The sequence below is a fragment of the Coregonus clupeaformis genome, chromosome 9 (assembly GCF_020615455.1).
Source record: "Coregonus clupeaformis isolate EN_2021a chromosome 9, ASM2061545v1, whole genome shotgun sequence".
Lineage (NCBI taxonomy): Eukaryota > Metazoa > Chordata > Actinopteri > Salmoniformes > Salmonidae > Coregonus > Coregonus clupeaformis.
Window position 1 is genome coordinate 247,091 of NC_059200.1, and position 18,955 is coordinate 266,045.

The window sequence follows — 18,955 nt, forward strand, 5'->3', positions numbered from 1 at the left end:
CCCCCCTCTCTATATCCCCCTCTCTCTACCTCCCCCCTCTCTCTATCCCCCCTCTCTATATCCCCCCTCTCTACCTCCCCCTCTCTCTATCCCCCCCCTCTCTCTATCCCCCTCTCTCTATCCCCCCTCTCTCTATCCCCCCTCTCTATCCCCCCTCTCTCTACCTCCCCCTCTCTCTATCCCCCCCTCTCTCTATCCCCCCTCTCTCTATCCCCCCTCTCTCTACCTCCCCCCCTCTCTCTATCCCCCCTCTCTATATCCCCCTCTCTCTATCCCCCCTCTCTCTATCCCCCCTCTCTCTACCTCCCCCCTCTCTCTATCCCCCCTCTCTCTATCCCCCCTCTCTCTATCCCCCCTCTCTCTATCCCCCTCTCTCTATCCCCCCCTCTCTCTATCCCCCTCTCTCTATCCCCCCTCTCTCTATCCCCCTCTCTCTACCTCCCCCCTCTCTCTATCCCCCCTCTCTATATCCCCCTCTCTCTACCTCCCCCCTCTCTCTATCCCCCCTCTCTATATCCCCCCCTCTCTATATCCCCTCTCTCTATCCCCCCTCTCTATATCCCCCCTCTCTATATCCCCCTCTCTCTATCCCCCCCTCTCTCTATCCCCCTCTCTATATCCCCCCTCTCTCTATCCCCCCTCTCTATATCCCCCCCTCTCTCTACCTCCCCCCTCTCTATATCCCCCTCTCTCTACCTCCCCCCTCTCTCTATCCCCCCCCTCTCTATATCCCCCTCTCTCTACCTCCCCCCTCTCATATCCCCCTCTCTCTACCTCCCCCTCTCTCTATCCCCCCCTCTCTATATCCCCCTCTCTCTACCTCCCCCTCTCTCTATCCCCCCTCTCTCTACCTCCCCCCTCTCTACCTCCCCCTCTCTCTACCTCCCCCTCTCTCTATCCCCCTCTCTCTACCTCCCCCTCTCTCTATCCCCCCTCTCTCTACCTCCCCCCTCTCTACCTCCCCCCCTCTCTCTACCTCCCCCCTCTCTCTATCCCCCCTCTCTCTATCCCCCCCTCTCTCTATCCCCCTCTCTCTACCTCCCCCCCCTCTCTCTATCCCCCCTCTCTCTACCTCCCCCCTCTCTCTATCCCCCCCTCTCTCTACCTCCCCCCTCTCTCTACCTCCCCCCTCTCTCTATCCCCCCTCTCTCTACCTCCCCCCTCATATATATTTCTCATATTTCATTTCTCCGATGATAAGTAGCCTAAATTGTGACTTGTGGATAACTACATCAATATAACTACCTCAAAGTCAAAGCAGATCATTAACTGCACCTACCTATTCTGTTTTGACTTTGATTGTAGAGATATAAAAGCCCATTGGTTTCATAAATATCTGACTTTCTTGGTTTAATTAATCTGCATATAGCAATGAGATGATACAAAAACGTGTGAAACGTGAGCTCCTCATACTTAATTACAGTATAGAGCAAACAGTAGCTAGTCAGCTAGTATAGCTCACGTTTCAGATAAGGGCCTCCTAAACGGGGCAGGATTACGTGGAGGGTGAAAAGGATTTCGGGACTTCTCTTTTGTCCTCGTTGAATGTGTTTGGGACCCCGACATGGATGCAGGGGTCACATGGTACCACAAAGCGCCGAATGGGTTAAAAAAGAGGGGGTGTAGTTTATGAGAGAGCAGTGGAGGAGAAAGAACAAGTTGTGGATAATTTGGAGAGGCTACGCGGGGGAATCAAGGTTGAAGACAAGAAGGACAGCTTTGAGCGTTAAAGGTGAGTTTTTGCGAGGAGACCCATAATCCTTTGAGAAGTTTTTACCAGGTTCACAAACGCTTAATGTGACTTTGCTCGCAGTTTAATTTACTAGTGTCAATGTATTCCTTCCACAAATTGTTGCCTATCAATCCTTGCTCAAAGTTTTAGGATCAGTTTTTGTAATCTCCTACCATCGTTGTGTGAGCGCAGTCAGCAAAGCTACAATCGTGTGATCTTTAGCTTTTCTTTGGCAATTTGACACAAGGCACTTAGGTTTGCTACTTTTGTATTCATTTAATAAAAAAATCCGAATTTACAATTAAATGGTTGTTCGGAATTAAGTTGTTTCTAATCTTGTTTGCGGAATGAATCAACTGTTACCGGCCAATGTTTGATGGATTTTTCCGTCTGAACTTTACCAAACGCCTTCCATCCATGATTTGTCAAACTTTGTGTATAGGCCTTCATTATCTTGATAATCTTAAAATCGGCAGTTTTTATCAATCAAAATATTAACTCTTCATTAAGCACTTTATTTTAACACACGTGTGTATCTAATTTAGTCGCTAATAAAACGCTTGATGGTGAGCGAACAAGCCTAATCTAAATTCTCTGGCTCATTGGCCTTTTACACAGTCCATTTCATGCACAAAGTCACAGTTCTATGAGTGACCTAGTGAAGTTCAATGATTGGCGTTTGTAGGTTTATTGGTTGCCATGCAGGCAGTGGTTTCATGCATGTACCCTCGGCCTATGCCAGGGACCATCTCTGTTTTTGGTTAGAGGCAAAGGAATGTTAACTCGCTGCTCCTTGACCGGATACATTCACTACCATGCCTTCTGCATTGCTCAACTCCCATCCCCCCGTCTTTACTTCACTGACCAAACTCCTTTTGCTTGTTCAGTAGCCTAGGTTGAGGTTTGGTCCAGATGAGAAAACGGGCTATTGTTCTCTCTGTCTTGGTCAGCTGGTCATTGAGAATTTGAGAAGTGTTTAGTAGGCTTATTTGCCCTCACTCTCTCAACTGTGTTTGTGTGTTAACCATTCACAGATTACCTACATGTTAGCCTATCAGGTGGCCATCTTTACTGGTCCAGTTAGTCTAGTGTTCTCTCGCTGTTTGGTTTGACTTTTAAATGCCAGGCCTGGGTTGTCACTGAAAGGGGATTTGATTATCTGTCCCGGGTTGCCTTGGTGGAAGAAGTTTGCATCGGGTGAAAAGTGATTGCATTAGTTTTGGAACCGGTTGCCTCCTGGGCGTGAGCCAGGTGCCCCGCTCTGCCCACTGAAAACAAAAGTGATAGGTTCAACACGGAGTAATTAGTAGGATTCTGTTTCCACATGCAAAAGTGATTGCTTTTGATAAAAATGCTTTATCTGCCTTCCCAATGAAAATTACACTGAACAAAAATATAAATGCAACATGTAAACATGTTGGTTTCATGAGCTGAAATAAAAGATACCAGGTATTTGTCATTAGCACAAAAAGCTAATTTCTTTCAAATGTTCTGCACAAATCTGTTTACATCCCTGTTAGTTAGCATTTCTTCTTTGCCAAGATAGTCCATCCACCTGACAGGTGTGGTATATCAAGAAGCTGATTAAACAGCATGATCATTACACAGGTGCACCTTGTGCTGGGGACAAAAGGCCACTCTAGAATGTGCAGTTTTGTCACACAACACAATGCCATAGATGTCTCAAGTTTTGAGGGAGTGTGCAATTGGCATGCTGACTGGAGGAATGTCCACCAGAGCTGTTGCCAGACTTGAATGTTCATTTCTCTACCATAGGCCACCTCCAACGTCGTTTTAGAGAATTTGGCCCATTCTTAATTTTTTGAAGGTATCTGAAATCCATAGATTAGGGCCTAATGAATTTATTTCAATTGATAGATTTCCTTATATGAACCTTAACTCCTGTTAAATCTTTGAAATTGTTGCCTTTATATTTTTGTTCAGTGTAGTTAAAAAAATTAGAACATATGTTATGTTTCTGAATGATGCACCATTCTGCCTTACTGACAACATGCCTAAACGGTGCAGATTACGGTTTGATTTGAGTACGGCGCTCCTCCCTCACCCCTTTTGTCTGTTCACGTCACATGCCATAGACCAGTGCACCGTGGTTCAGCTTAATGGAACTCTCACTGACTCGCCCACCTGTCTACACCTCTCCACTAGAAATCCTAGATGGCCTTTTCACTGTATAGGCTGCCTGTGTTTCTTTGGTCTGTTTTATATTCTATTCTATGTGTTAGAGGAACTAAACTGGACGCATGGCTTTTGCTGGCATGAGCAGTGTAGAATGCCTGTTAGGTGTAGGCTAGGCCTCAATTGACCAAAGATGAAATGGTATGCATTGGGAAGGTGGCACCAACTGCTTTTCAAAGCCAGAAGGAAATTCAGAAGAAAGCTGGCTGACCCATTTTCATGCACAATGCTTATTAGGCTGCTAGGACAGTGCTTTTTTGTTTTGAAGAGTGGTTTGATTTACATGAACAATTATGTAACATTGGATATTTTACTGACCTGAGACATTTTAGACATTGGCTAGATAATACCTGTCATCTTCAATGGGCGTTGTGTACTCAAAGTACACTATGAAATGGAGAAGAGGATCCAATATCAAAGGGATTTACTGAACAAACTGGCTGTAAACTAGGACACGCAGGGCCCATGTTCAGTGTCTCAGAGTAGGAGTGCTGATCTAGAATCAGCTTTACCTTTTTAAATATGCAGGGTCAATTGCATATCTACTAACAGTAGATTACTTGCGCCCGTTGTGTGCTATGAATATAGGGCCAAACTTGCTTGCAACCAAAAACCCAGAAGAATAAACCAACCGATCACTTGATCTCATGTTACCGTGTCAAGAGTCAGATACCAGACAGCTTTGTCTAGGTTCTCCTCGCCTGCCCCCAATTATCTAAAATACTTCTTGATTATATTTCCTACAAAACATTTCATCTTTAATGTTAACATAATTAGAATATAATAACTTGAAACTACAATTAAATTAAACAGATTATATATAAACTCAATCACGATTGGCTTGATTAGTTACATTTTAGATGTGGATAAGGGATATTTTCTCCTCTTGATAAGTATTTACCATACTGTATTAAGACATTGTTAATGATTTACATGATATGGAAAAAGTAATAAAACAAACCTTTTCCAGTCAAAATGTGTAGGGTTAATTGGCACAGGAAACGTGGACATTTTTTGTTTCAGTTGTATGGAATGATTGTCAAATAGGCCTAGTTAAATCTGCTCACTGCACCCACTCTTTTTTCAAAGGTTGAGTTGAGAGGACCTGGCAATTGGTAGAGGTATGCCCTCAGGTACTGGCACTAGATGAAGACTTGGTCACCTCACCCACATGTATTCTGGGATATTAGAGACCAGTGATGACTAGTGTGGGAAAGACGGGCTAGTTTTGTTTCTTGGATCAAGAAAGTAATCAAGGTAACTGGTGATCATTGATGAGTAATGATGACTGTTGCTATTAGATGAACACTCCTAGACAGGTTCATTACATTTACATTTTAGTCATTTAGCAGACGCTCTTATCCAGAGCGACTTACAGTTAGTGAATACATATATTATTATTATTATATTATTTTTTTATACTGGCCCCCCGTGGGAATCGAACCCACAACCCTGGCGTTGCAAACGCCATGCTCTATCAACTGAGCTACATCCCCTGCCGGCCATTCCCTCCCCTACCCTGGACGACGCTGGGCCAATTGTGCGCCGCCCATGAGTCTCCCGGTCGCGGCCGGCTGCGACAGAGCCTGGATTCGAACCAGGATCTCTAGTGGCACAGTTAGCACTGCGATGCGGCGCCTTAGACCACTGCGCCACTCAGAAGCCTTCATCATGTCAAATACAGTGCGCTCCAAAAGTATTGGGACAGTGGCACATTTTTGTTGTTTTGGTTCTACTCCAGCACTTTGGATTTGAAATGTGCATGATGTCTAACTTTCTCACTCATCATTATTCACCATTAATTCAGGGTTATCCGTAATCATGGTAGCATCCACATTAAAGAAGCGTTTTTAGAAACGTATTATAATTTACAATAAGTGACTTCAAAATGGCACAATACACTATTTACCATTTCTATTCGGCACAAAATAATCTGGAACGCAACCAAAACAAAACAGCAAATGCATCCAACACATTTCTAGAGTCACAATCTTGATGTAGTCGTGTGTGTATATATAGGGCCAAATACTTAACTTTTTAGTGCTTTAATACACGTAAGTGCATTTGTCCCAATACTTTTGGTCCCTTTAAATGGGGGGGAAGAAACTATGTACAAAACGTTCTGTCATTTTCTAAATGGTTCACCCGATAATACCCTAAAATTAAAGCTGACATCTGCACTTTAACCTCATAGTCATTGTATCATTTCAAATCCAAAGTGCTGGAGTACAGAGCCAAAACAACAAAACAATCTGCGGTCCCCATACTTCTGGAGCGCTCACTGTATGAACACAGTATACCATTGCAATGTCTGTATACACTTTGCTGCAGTAGCTTCTATCTTGACCTACCTCCTCATCTATCATAATTCAGTGGCCTGGTAAATACTTTGACTCTACGGGGCGACCCCCCCCTCCCCCCTCCAGTCATTTTCACCCCCTTTCCTCCTCCTGCTAAGCTTTCCCATCTGGTCTTCCTTGCTTCTCTGACCCACACCAACCTCTCTCCCCCCAGTGTGAAGTCCCAGCTTGCTGTGACTTGCCGATGCCAGTCTGTAGAGGTGGTAGTGAGGAGGCTGGGGTTTGGAATGACAGGGCGCTGTAAGAATATAGGTGTGAACCACAATCCACTATGGTACCATATGATACAGTATGGACTGACCTGTGTTAGGTTATTTTTCAACTGTCATGAATGTAGTTTTGTGGGGCCGGTCCACCATGGTTCACTAGCAGTTCAGTGTATACAGAGACCTTATTGTAACTGTTTTTTTTAAATTGCGCTTCCAAATGAACAACCTCCTTTTTACATCAGAGCAAAAAGCATATTGTGAAACCAGAAACCACACTTGCTAAATCCTTCACAAGGAAAACATATTGCCGTAGAACTGAAGCCTGGGTGTGAGACATGTTAATCTCGTTGGTACTACTATCACAGAAATCCCACTAGGTGGTAACATTCCACCTGGCACCTGCTTTTCTGGTTCCTATAATGATATTTAACCTGGGAGTGTGGCCGTCAACATCCAACCATCCCTGTTCCCACCTTATGCACCTATGGCTCATCATAGATTAACCTTGTGGATGGAGTGGTGCCCCCTGTTGATCAAATCAAGTATTTCTCAAGAGTGTTATTTTTCTAGAGCAGGGTTGGGGTCAATGAGGCCATTTTAATTCAGTCATGTCAGAAAGGTAATTAAAATTCCCTTTCAGGAATAAGAAGTAGCCATACCGTTTCAGTTAATTGTTTTTTTCAATTCATGTTAAGGTGTCCATAAGAACCGGTTTTGCAACTTTTGATTTTAAATACATATATACATGTTATGTTTGAGGTTTAACTGAAGAGCCATGCTTGGTTGAATCGTGGTAGAGAATCAAATATTTCCAGCAGTATTACAGTAATGACTTGTAAATAATTTGACTGCGTTAAAGTTTGGACCTCCCCTGGAGTTCACACAGTAACTAAAAGATTAGAAGCTTAACACTAAGCTCTGATTTATTCTATTAGCACTTTGAAGTATGGATGGCTTGGTTTTATTTCTGTACCTCTCCCAGGGTGACACATACACACGTGTGTATCGCATGGTTGTTTTCTCTGATCTACAGTCTAGTGTGTAGAATGGATCCTTACAGGAGATCTACAGTCTAGTGTGTAGAATAGATCCATACAGGATATCTACAGTCTAGTGTGTAGAATGGATCCTTACAGGAGGCAGCCAGTTCTCTCTGCTGACTTTTTAGTAATTACCCCCGGTCTTGTCTTGACTGGCATTTGTTTTACCTTGATGATTGTGTTGACCTGATGTGTGTTTTAAGAAGCTTCCCCTTTTGCTCCTAACACTCCTCCAATCCTACCTCCATAACTGACATGATGATCATGGTCTCCTTTCTGTCTTTGAAAATGACCTCCTCTGAAGATGAGCCAGGAGCACCAAAAATGGCTTTTTCAGGTAAATGCCACACTGAAAATAACATCACCTCTCCCCCAGAGCTGAGAGGGCTCCTGGCCAGGTGTCTGCTGAGGCCTCACCATGAGCTGGAGCTTCCTGACGCGTCTCCTGGATGAGATCTCCAACCACAGCACGTTCGTGGGGAAGATCTGGCTGACTGTGCTCATCATCTTCCGCATCGTGCTGACGGCCGTGGGGGGTGAGACTATCTACTACGATGAACAGGCTAAGTTTGTCTGCAACACGCAGCAGCCTGGGTGTGAGAACGTCTGCTACGATGCGTTCGCTCCACTCTCTCACGTCCGCTTCTGGATCTTCCAGGTGAGACTTAATGGAAAATCAACAACAACAAAATTCCGCAAACATACAGTACCAGTCAAAAGTTTGGACACCCCTACTCATTCAAGGGTTTTTCTTTTTTTTAAAGATTGTAGCATAATAGTTAAGACATCAAAACTATGAAATAACACACATGGAATCATGTAGTAACCAAAAAAGTGTTAAACAAATCAAAATATATTTGAGATTCTTCAAAGTAGCCACCCTTTGCCTTGATGACAGCTTTGCACACTCTTGGTATTCTAGCTAGCTTCATGAGGTAGTTACCTGGAATGCTTTTCCAACAGTCTTGAAGGAGTTCCCACATATGCTGAGCACTTGTTGGCTGCTTTTCCTTCACTCTGCGGTCCAACTCATCCCAAACCATCTCAATTGGGTTGAGGTCAGGTGATTGTGGAGGCTAAGTCATCTGATGCAGCACTCCATCACTCTCCTTCTTGGCTGGTAACTCTAATGAACTTATCCTCTGCAGCCAAGGTAACTCTAGGTATTCCTTTCCTGTGGCGGTCTTCATGAGAGCCAGTTTCATCATAGCGCTTGATGGTCTTTGCGACTGCACTTGAAGAAACTTTCAAAGTTCTTGACATTTTCCAGATTGACTGACCTTCATGTCTTAAAGTGATGATGGACTGTCGTTTCTCTTTGCTTATTTGAGCTGTTCTTGCCTTAATATGTACTTGGTCTTTTACCAAATAGGGCTATCTTCTGTATACCCCCCCTACCTTGTCACAACACAACTGATTGGCTCAAACACATTAAGAAGGAAAGAAATTCCACAAATTAACTTTTAACAAGGCACACCTGTTAATAGAAATGGATTCCAAATGACTACCTCATTAAGCTGGTTGAGAGAATGCCAAGAGTGTGCAAAGCTGTCATCAAGGCAAAGGGTGGCAACTTTGAAGAATCTCAAATATAAAAATAAATGTTGATTTGTTTAACAATTTTTTTTTGGTTATCCCTACATGATTCCATATGTGTTATTTCAAAGTTTTGATGTCTTCACTATTATTCTACAATGTAGAAAATAGTAAAAATAAAGAAAAACCCTTGAATGAGTAGGTGTGTCCAAACTTTTGACTGGTACTGTATGTAAAAGTTCTCAAGTTAGCATGAAGCAACTATAAGGTGTGTAGCCATAACAGATGTGATAAATGGAATGCATAAACTTTTGACACAAACAAACCATTAACTGCATATGCACTCGTGAATTCCCTGTCTAACATCCACTCCTCCCATCTCCTCCTCCTCCAGGTGATCCTGATCACCACCCCTACCATCATGTACTTGGGCTTTGCCATGCACAAGATCGCCCGCATGGAGGATGTTGAGTATCGGCCTCTTCATCGCGCTGGGAAGAAGAGAATGCCCATCGTGAGCCGGGGGGCACAGCGGGACCACGAGGAGGCGGAGGACAACGGAGAGGAGGACCCCATGATCACTGAGGAGATCGAGGTGGAGAAGGACAAAGAGAAATCCACAGAAGGTAGGGTGAGGAAGGAGAGATTCTCCACACACAAACTGACTCATTTCATACCGCTTTTCATTCACACTGGTTCTAAAGTTGTCACCAAGGAAATTACTTTATTTAAAACGTTGTGTGGATCATACTCGTCCCTAGTCTTTTCCTTGCCCTGTGACATGCTGTCAGTCAGTTGATTTGTGTCACTGCCTCCTCTTCAGGCTCGGTGAAGAAGCACGACGGTCGGCGGCGGATCGCGCGCGACGGCCTGATGAAGGTGTACGTGTGTTCGCTGATCTCGCGCATCGCCTTCGAGGTGGCCTTCCTGTTAGGCCAGTACGTCCTCTACGGCTTCGAGGTGGCGCCCTCCTACGTGTGCACGCGCTCTCCCTGCCCGCACACGGTGGACTGCTTCGTCTCGCGGCCCACCGAGAAGACCATCTTCCTCCTGGTCATGTACGTAGTCTCTCTCCTCTGCACCACCCTCACCCTCCTGGAGATTTTCCATCTGGGTTTCGGCGGGGTCCGCGACACCCTCCGCGGGCGCGCCAGACGCCACCCCGCCCCACCTCTCCCCCCCGTGGCCCGGGGGTCCCTCTGCAGTTCCCGCCATGTGCCCACGGCCCCGCCAGGGTACCACGCTGCCCTGGGGAAGAAGGACCCGTCAGGCAAGCTGAAGGCAGAGTTCAGAGAGCCGCTGGCGGGGGACTCTGGGAGGGAGAGCCTGGGGGATGAGGCGTCCAGCAGAGACCTGGAGAGACTGAGGAAGCACCTGAAGATGGCCCAGCAGCACCTGGACCTGGCCTACCATAACGAGGAGGGCCAGGGGTCCCTGTCACGGAGCAGCAGCCCAGAGAACAACACCACGGCCGCTGAGCAGAACAGACTCAACTTCGCTCAGGAGAAACAGGCGGCGGCCAGCGAGAAAGGTAGGGAGGAAGGGGGTGAAATAGTATGACTGCTGAACGGGTCAAACCAATATGACTGAAGGTTTCGAGCTTCATCAGTCCTAGGAAAAAGAGGGACTGAAGAAAAGTATTTTTCAGACATTGTGTTTATTTGAACCTGTTACAGATTCCTTAAGCCATTTTGAATGACTGCCTTACTGTACAGAATGACATTAACCTAGATAGGCCTATAGTACTGTTTGTCTCCATAAAGTAGGAGAGAACCTAGAGATCCCTCTATTTCCTGTCTAACGTGTTGTTGTTCCCTCAGGAGTACATGCCTGAATCCTGCTTAATGCCTGCCTGCTTTCTCTTCCCAACTGGCCCTCCACGGATGGGGAAGCACATGGGAACACAGCCAGACAACTGAGAGCGACTGAAGAGTGTGATTGTGTGAGGGATGGAGTGCCTTGCAATATTACGGGCCAGTGAAATCTTAAATGTAAAGCTGCACAAGCTTCCGTAAAGCTACAGGACAAATCTCCTTTAGCGTCTGACTCGCTCGACTTTAGAGCCTCCAAATACTTTGGTCTCAAGTTTCAGCTTGCCGAAACCCCACACCCTACCTTGGCAGTGCCTGTCGTTGAAGCACAGCCTTCTAGATGTAGTCGACACCCCGTTTCTTTTGCCCAAAGGTGTTTTTGTTTGTCCGTTTTAGTTTGTTTCGCAGTCACTCCGTTCATGTCCATTCCAAAGTGTTCTCCGGTCAGTTTCAGTGTTCTGTCAGGGGAATCTGTCTCATACAGTGTAAGCTTTAATTTACCCCCCTTCGTCTCTATTGACAAAGTTTACTAGTCGGTCCAATTTAAGAGCGAGGCTCAACACGGTCTTAAAAGCATTTACTGCACATGTTGTTAAGCCAGGGCTTGTTGTCGCTGGAAACAGAGTGAACCGCAATGAACACTTGCCTGGGGGATGTATTTCTGCACAGACATTAAGAGGATGTGTGTACATGTGCGTGTGTTGCATACAAGGTGGTGGGAGGTTTTCCAAAAGTGCAGTTCTTCAACGAAACCTTAACTTAATCTTGGACATAAACTGTACAGCTTTTGTCAGAGGTTTATGTGACTAGTTAATAATTGTTTTGACATTCCGTGAGACTCCTCTCATTGTTAAAGCCTTGTATATTAGTAATTCCAACAAATTGGCCAAATGTGATAAATACCTGGGAAATGCTTGAATCCTGTGATGACTAGAAATGTTCTTGCTGTTAAAACACTCATATAATCTGTAGTCCTCTTGTACCTGTCATGCCTCTCCTGTCCTGGTTCCTTTTGTTCATGCTAGCTAGTTGGTGAGTTATTTTTTTTATGTTTGTGCTGGAATTCTAAGGAGGCAAATGCCCCATGATTTGCCTATCTGTTGTCATAATGTGATGGTACTTTGAAATGGTTGAGTTGAAAACTGGAAACGATTGTGTCATATGCTGTGTTCATTTCATTTTTCCTTTAGTTTTTTATTCGGTACAGAAATAACACTCCAATTATATATTTTTTCAATATTTGGTGGAGCGTTGTTGCAAGTTTTGTAGTTTTTGTAACTGTAGAGTTTCATAGAAATACATGAATAAATATATTTGAACAGAATGATTTTGCAATGTCTTTTTTTGGAATGATTACTTCACTGTTGACCTCTGTCTATACTTCACTTCTTCTAAAATGCCTTAATCTGAGTCTGCATTGCCCTCTTGTGGCAAGAAGGAAGAACACACTGCACATTCATTTCAATGTATTGTGTAGCTGTATCAATAACAAACTTTATTTTGCTCTAGTCTTGGTGCATGACAAACGTAGGCCTATCAGTTATAAGTCTAGCCTAGGTGTCGAGTTCTCCAAAGACACTTTAAAAATAAAAAGGTCAAAGTTGCCCTGGCCTAGACCACCAGCATAACAATGAATCTTACTTGGAAAAACTGAGCCCATCTGAGGTTTTAGGCCTAGATACAGGTGCACTCCTCTGGTATGATGTTGGGCAGGGTCTCGTATTTAAAGGAGTACCCCCCGTCAGACGTAGTGGTGAACCGTAGTGACTTCATGGTCCCGGGGACTGGAGCGCAGCACTGTTTGATCCCCAGCATAGCAGTGGTGCGGTCCAAAGCCGAACAGGTCCCATGACAGTAGTAGAAGTTGAGAAACTTTGGGTGAACGATCCAGTTGTCCCAGCCCAGCTCCTGGAACGAGATGTTGATCTCTTCCCGCTGACAGTCGCTGTACTCTGGCTTCTCCTGCGATGGCCTCATCAGGAGGTCGATGGCCGACGGGGACCAGGGGATGGTGGCGGCTGCTCGCCGTGGGGAGCGGTCTGGGCCGTGAAGTCGGGCATGCAGGTGGAGGAATGGCATTTTGTCGGCTTCGTTCGCGTGGCATTCGCAGGCGGGGCAGCGCACCTGGAGCGCGAAGGGGCCTTGGGTCAGGGCGGTGAGGAGGTGGCGCTCGAGGCGGTAGGTGGTCCAGCCATCAGCGGTGGTCTTGGCCGGAGACTCTGCCACCTGGAGGAGCTGTTGGTCTGACGTGAGGATGTAGAGCGGGGTGGTGTTCCTGCTGGCCCCCTCGCCGGCGTAGAACCAGAAATTGGCCGAGGTGATGGCGGACTCTTGGTTGTTTAGGGAGGATTGGAAGTAGTAGGTGAAGTGTCTGGTGGCTCTCTCCTCTGATGGAGAGTCTGAGCTATGACAGGTAGAGTCTGGGAAAAACAAAGCAGACAGTGGAAAAAAGGTCAGGTCAATAGATGGGGAAATGGGTGAAACAAAGAACCTACACTTGTCATTTGTTGAGGTCTGGAAAAACATCTGACAAACTTCACTTTTGGAGTGAGCTAGTGAAGAGAGATTGACTAAAGAGAAGGGAAAAGGAACATGGCGTCAGAGCGTGAGAAAAGGAGAAAGAATGATAGACCCTCTTACTCACCAGAGCTGGGGAAGAGGATGACTTGCTCTTGGCTCTCCTGGTGATGCCTCCTGTGGTCCTGGGCCCAGGCTGCCCTCCCTACCCTGGTGGATCTCCGGTGACCTCGCACCACCTCTGTTCTCTCTCTGCCCCCGTCATGGGCCTGGAGGCTGGGCTCAGGGGGCTGCTCCATCCCTAACCCATCCAGGAGGCGCTGTTTCAACCAGTCCAGCACCACCTCACGAGGCAGCTCGTCCCCCTGGCAGGCCTGGGTCCGGGTCTGGCTCCACATGAGCAGCAGGACACATGAGAGGACAGTAGAAGGACCACTCCACATGGTTCAGATCTATTCAGTCTATAGAGGAGGGTCGTGAAGCATGTAGATCAATGTGGGAAAATGCTTTGAGTTTGAGTAATCCAAGTAGGTAAATTGACCAAACGGGTCAATTGATTGTGCCAAAAAATTATAGTAGGTGAAGTAGTGTAGATCCTTCTCTGTCCTGAGCCGGTTAACAGAGCAAATGAAGTCAATGAAGTCCTGTATTACATGGAGGTTCCGTCTCTGCCAACGCTGAGCACTGTGGGTCTTTCTTTTGTTTTCTCATGGACTAATATTGGCCCCCTCCCTCCTACCCAAGCATATCTAGACATTGGAGAAAAAGGGAGTGTGAGAGAGCCCTATGTTATTGTTATGCAGTCATAGTCCAGAGGAAAGACGGCAGAGTATGACCTTGTGGGTGATTTGAAGTTGCAATGTATTTGATCGCAGTCTGCGTTCCACGGTGAGGGCTACTTTGTTCTTGTACTGTACTAGATTTGTCTGTTTTGTTAAGTGGACTGAAGCAACACTTTGAAACCCTTTCTGAGGTATTTTTCCTTAGTGTCAAGGTTTTCTTTAATACGCATAGTGTGTGTATTTAATGTAGGAGGTGTGATGAGATTTCAGCAGCGGAGTAGTATTAGACAAAACACCAGGGCCTGATAAGACAGGATTGAAAGAGGTGCTGTCTGAAATGGAATGGCTTACATGCTCTATAAGTGCAGAAAATGTGGTTGTCTCACCTAGCTATCTTAAGACGAATGCACTGTAAGTCACTCTGGATAGGAGCGTCTGCTGAATGACTCAAATGTAAACAGATATTGGGGTCAGTTGTTATTGAAAATGAACCACAGTTTGAACGAATGTGTTATAACTGTTTATATAAACTACTCATAAACCCTTTGCAACCCCCTTAGAGGATACTAAGTGTTACGAATAGATCACAACACTAATCACACGTGAACTCACAGTGTTGCTATAGTCCTTTCATAAAGCTCGTCTGTAAAAGAGACCTTGGTCTCAGTATGACTCCCTGATAAAATAAAGGTTCAATATTATTTATTTTTCATCATAATGAACCTAACAGATGTGGATGTCCCTCATCATAGCACCTGCTTTCCCACCAAACAATAAATGTGTGCGTTAATCTGTCTTTATCCGACTCCGGCCTTGAGGCTCTGCCTGCCTGCGTCTGGGCAATAGAATACAGTTTCAGAGAGAAGGTCAGATACTACAGCTTGTCTCAGTGGGGCATAAATAAACCAGACCAAGTTGTCCATGACTCTAATGCCTCATAACGTGCGTGTTTGTCGATATCTTGTGAGGTGTAACTAGGCACTCTGAGACCGTATTGCCGTGATTCCTGAAGGTTCATGTTTTATAGTTGCTACCCAACTCAAACCTTTCATGTTGTCACGTGAGCCACCAAATAACTAAATCTACATTCCACCACAACCCATTCCTGACCTGTGACCTAAGACGAACTAGATACGACCATCATTTGGAAAACACATTGTTTCAACTATGTTGACAATATAAGTAGGTTATATTTATGTCGCAAGATCAGTAGGCTACGATAACCTCGGAAGCACACAATCGTTCTCTTGCAAACAAATCCTTTTCTCTCGACAGAGGAAGTTAAGTCTAGCCCCAGGTCGTGCTGGCCAACTCCGAAAGTGATACTGGCCTGTCAGACGGGCAGTCTTCTGCGTGACTCACCAACTCTCTGACAGATTATCTGTACCATTGTCAGCTCTCTCATGTGACTGGAGTGGAGTCATGGAGCCACACGTCTCTAGTCAGGCACGGGGAACTAATTCATAGACCGCAGCCAGGGTGCATATCTTTACATATCTCATAGCTACTGTAGTTCCCATGCTGCTGTTCTCATCACCACCGACTGTCCTGTATTTTTGCCACATGATGCATTGAAATCCCAACATGACTCTCAAGAACATTTAAAGAGGACAAGTCATCTAGGATAGAAGGTAGGAAGCAAGTTTTTGTTTGGAATCCACCTAATGTTTTCTGTTTGTGGGGCTGTTTTAAGGGCTCTTGCAGTACAACAAGATGGCCAGAAGATGGCCTGAACTCACCAGTCGTCCATTAGTTTCCCACAGCTGGGGCTCAGTTGCATGAGGGAGTTCTGTTCATAGTCAGGAGTGTTTGCAAATTGCAAGGCTTTCATTATTCTGCCAAAACCTCCGCCCAACCTCAGTGTTATCTGAACACTCCCATGAGAGACTGATGTATCTAGGACGTTGAGAGAGAGAGTGTACAAAACATTAAGGACACCTTCCTAATAAGGACACCTTCCTAATATTGAGTTGCACCCCCCCCTTTGCCTCTAATGCTTTTCACAGTTGTGTCAAGTTGGCTGGATGTCCTTTGGGTGGTGAACCATTCTTGATACACAGGGAAACTGTTGAGCGTGAAAAACCCAGCAGTGTTGCAGTTCTTGACACAAACCGGTGTGCCTGGCATCTACTACCATACCCCGTTCAAAGGCACTTAAATATTTTGTCTTACCCAGTAACCCTCTGAATGGCACCCATACACAATCCAATCCATGTCTCAAATGTCTCAAGGCTTAAAAATCCTTCTTTAACCTGCCTCCTCCACTTCATCTACACGGATTGAAGTGGATTCACCTGGCCAGTCTATGTCATGGAAAAAGCAGGGGTCCTTAATGTTTTGTATACTCAGTGTATAGAGAGAGAGAGAGCACAGGAGGTTGGTGGCACCTGAATTGGGGAGGACGGAATGGTTTCCATGGTTTCCATGTGTTTGATGCCATTCCATTGGCTCTGTTCCAGACATTATTATGAGCTGTCTTCCCCTCAGCAGCCTCCACTGATATAGAGATGTAGTAGCAGTAGTAGTAGTAGTAGTAGTAGTAGTAGTAGTAGTAGTAGTAGTAGTAGTAGTAGTAGTAGTAGTAGTAGATAGTGAATACAAACACTATCCTCAGGAGTAATGCAAAAATGTTTATTTAAAATAAAATTGCAAAAGTCCTAAATTTAACACTCATTCTTCTCAGTGGGTGACATTGCATATGTGTGCATGAATAGATGGGTGGGTGCAAACACACAGGAGTGAATGACAGTGTCAGAGACAATAGCTCCCTGCTCTGTCTGGCTGGTGGAGCGTTTGGTTGGTGGTGAAATGAGGTCTCCATCTCGTCGTTCACTCTGGCTGGCTGCTCTTTTGTGCTCCCTGCTGCCAGACGCCTCATCTGACCTACCAGTAGTCATGGCGGGCACAGCAGGCCTCTTCTCCCTCTTTCTCTGTCGCTTCTTCTTCGGTGGGAGGGTATCCGAGTCCTTGAAAGCTCTGATCCTCATGACCCATTTGGGCTTCTTGGGCTTTGGGGTCACTGCCTGACTGGCACTGTCGCCCAGCTGCTGCACAGCACTCTGGGATGGGCCTGGGCTCTGTGAGGCCTGCTGGGGCAGCTCAGGGCATGGCATAGCATTCTGAGAGGAGTCTGGACTACCAACCTTCCTCGGGATCATTCTGTTGACAGTACAGAGTTGTTTGCGTACAGAAACAGGATGGACTCCCAGAGGACTTGAGCCTTTTTGGGTTTTGAAGGGCGGCGTAAGTCAGCAGTTTTAGCACTTTCAGAGGCTTTGACTTGACTTTGGAGGCTTTAGATGGAGCTGTGGCTGGGTTGTTTTCCCTGGAGACCAACGACTTGAAATGTTGGAGACTTGAACTGTCACTATGTAGACTGAGGTTGAATGCTATCCATACCTGAAAAGTGGGGAAAGAGTGTTTTGACTTTACAAGCAGTTGAATTTGCATTCAAAAAATGTCCAATGCCCAGATCAGTCCATTTTAACAGTAAAATGTTCAATACAAAAATAATTTACAAAATCAAGCAGCCTAAGAGACACTCAGTTATCCATATTATCCCTAGATATTAACATTTGATTCAACGTTTTGAATGATGTTGGAGGTTTGCCGATTTAAAGCAGCTATTCCAGCTTTCGTCCATAAGCAAACTAAAACGTTTTAGTTCCAAATCTAAGTTTGTTGGCGCGTTTATTACGAACGAAACGTCGTAATGAAGGAGCGCATGGAGGAGCGTTCATTTCCATAGTAGCGCGCACCTTATTTCTTGTCATAAATAAACAATTGTTTTATACGAAAATATACAATAAATGTAGGACAGGTACTGTACTACTGTTACAGTATAGTTTATACAAAGGTATCTTTAGCGAAATTCAGACAGTAAATGAAATAATGTTTAGGCAATAAAATTAGAGGATACATGTTTGCGCACGTTTTGACTTTGGTCCAACCGCTTCAACCGGCAAAGTTAATGGCCTACATATTGTTAAACCTCCGCAAAACCCTACTTTCATAAAAGACATAGTTCAAAACCTAAAAAATGTTTTACCCAACTGTTGGCCAGTTAGCAGTCTGTCCAAGTTCGTGTGATTGATGGATAAACTCTGTTGCCATGCGACTTTTGCATCTATTGTCTGAAAATAAACACCAGATGCGCTCCCATCATCACCGCAGGTGCACCCTAAATGGCGAGTTCAAATAATAATCGGAACTGGCGATCTTTTATCAATATGATAACTTTGTAACCTCTTAACAAAGTGTTGGATGCACATAATTCAACATGAAAAATAATTTCCCAACACTGCACGTTGGTGTGCAGACTATAATTGGTTAACTAGACAGACAGACAGACAGACAGACAGACACTGTATTGTTTATTAGCAAGACGTCTCTTTGTACCCATCACCATTTGGTTCATGCTCTGCTTATGAGGCCTATACCAGAGGATGGTCTTGACATCACCATTTGGTTCATGCTCTGCTTATGAGGCCTATACCAGAGGATGGTCTTTGCCCATGTCAGAGAGATGTACTCTCTAAATATATGGCTCTGCTCCAAGTCCATGGCCCTATATAGTCTGTTTCCATGGTGACCAGACAGACAGGAGCAATAGATGGGGTTTATTCATCCCATACCAGCACACAGGGTTCTCTTCCTACTCCTGTGACTCAGAGTTAGTCATGATGACAAGCTGTCAATGACCTATGGAGTTATAAATGAGTAATGAATAATCTGATGTAAGGCAACCAGAATTTAATTCCATAATGCAAACC

The 18,955-nt window shown here is 45.1% G+C and overlaps 2 protein-coding genes across 2 annotated transcripts; one reads left to right on the top strand and one right to left on the bottom strand.

Moving 5' to 3' along the window:
• The first annotated feature begins 1,532 nt into the window (after positions 1-1,532).
• Positions 1,533-12,208, top strand: LOC121557982 (gap junction gamma-1 protein). Its single transcript, XM_041871427.2, has 5 exons — positions 1,533-1,732; positions 7,914-8,195; positions 9,468-9,699; positions 9,897-10,604; positions 10,894-12,208. The coding sequence occupies exons 2-5, from the start codon at positions 7,956-7,958 to the stop codon at positions 10,905-10,907; spliced, it is 1,194 nt and encodes a 397-aa protein (XP_041727361.1). The 5' UTR covers positions 1,533-1,732; positions 7,914-7,955; the 3' UTR covers positions 10,908-12,208.
• Positions 12,209-12,343: 135 nt separating this feature from the next.
• Positions 12,344-14,107, bottom strand: inha (inhibin subunit alpha). Its single transcript, XM_041871428.2, has 2 exons — positions 13,529-14,107; positions 12,344-13,304 (listed from the first exon to the last, which is right to left on the bottom strand). The coding sequence occupies exons 1-2, from the start codon at positions 13,842-13,844 to the stop codon at positions 12,559-12,561; spliced, it is 1,062 nt and encodes a 353-aa protein (XP_041727362.2). The 5' UTR covers positions 13,845-14,107; the 3' UTR covers positions 12,344-12,558.
• Between the last annotated feature and the right edge of the window lie 4,848 nt (positions 14,108-18,955).

Excerpts from the sequence above, each read along its gene's own strand:
- inha (XM_041871428.2), bottom strand. The coding sequence starts at position 13,844 with ATGTGGAGTGGTCCTTCTACTGTCCTCTCATGTGTCCTGCTGCTCATG. Across the intron at positions 13,305-13,528 it reads CATCCTCTTCCCCAGCTCTG|ACTCTACCTGTCATAGCTCA; the intron begins GTGAGTAAGAGG and ends TGTTTTTCCCAG.
- LOC121557982 (XM_041871427.2), top strand. The coding sequence starts at position 7,956 with ATGAGCTGGAGCTTCCTGACGCGTCTCCTGGATGAGATCTCCAACCAC. Across the intron at positions 8,196-9,467 it reads TCCGCTTCTGGATCTTCCAG|GTGATCCTGATCACCACCCC; the intron begins GTGAGACTTAAT and ends CTCCTCCTCCAG. Across the intron at positions 9,700-9,896 it reads CAAAGAGAAATCCACAGAAG|GCTCGGTGAAGAAGCACGAC; the intron begins GTAGGGTGAGGA and ends CCTCCTCTTCAG.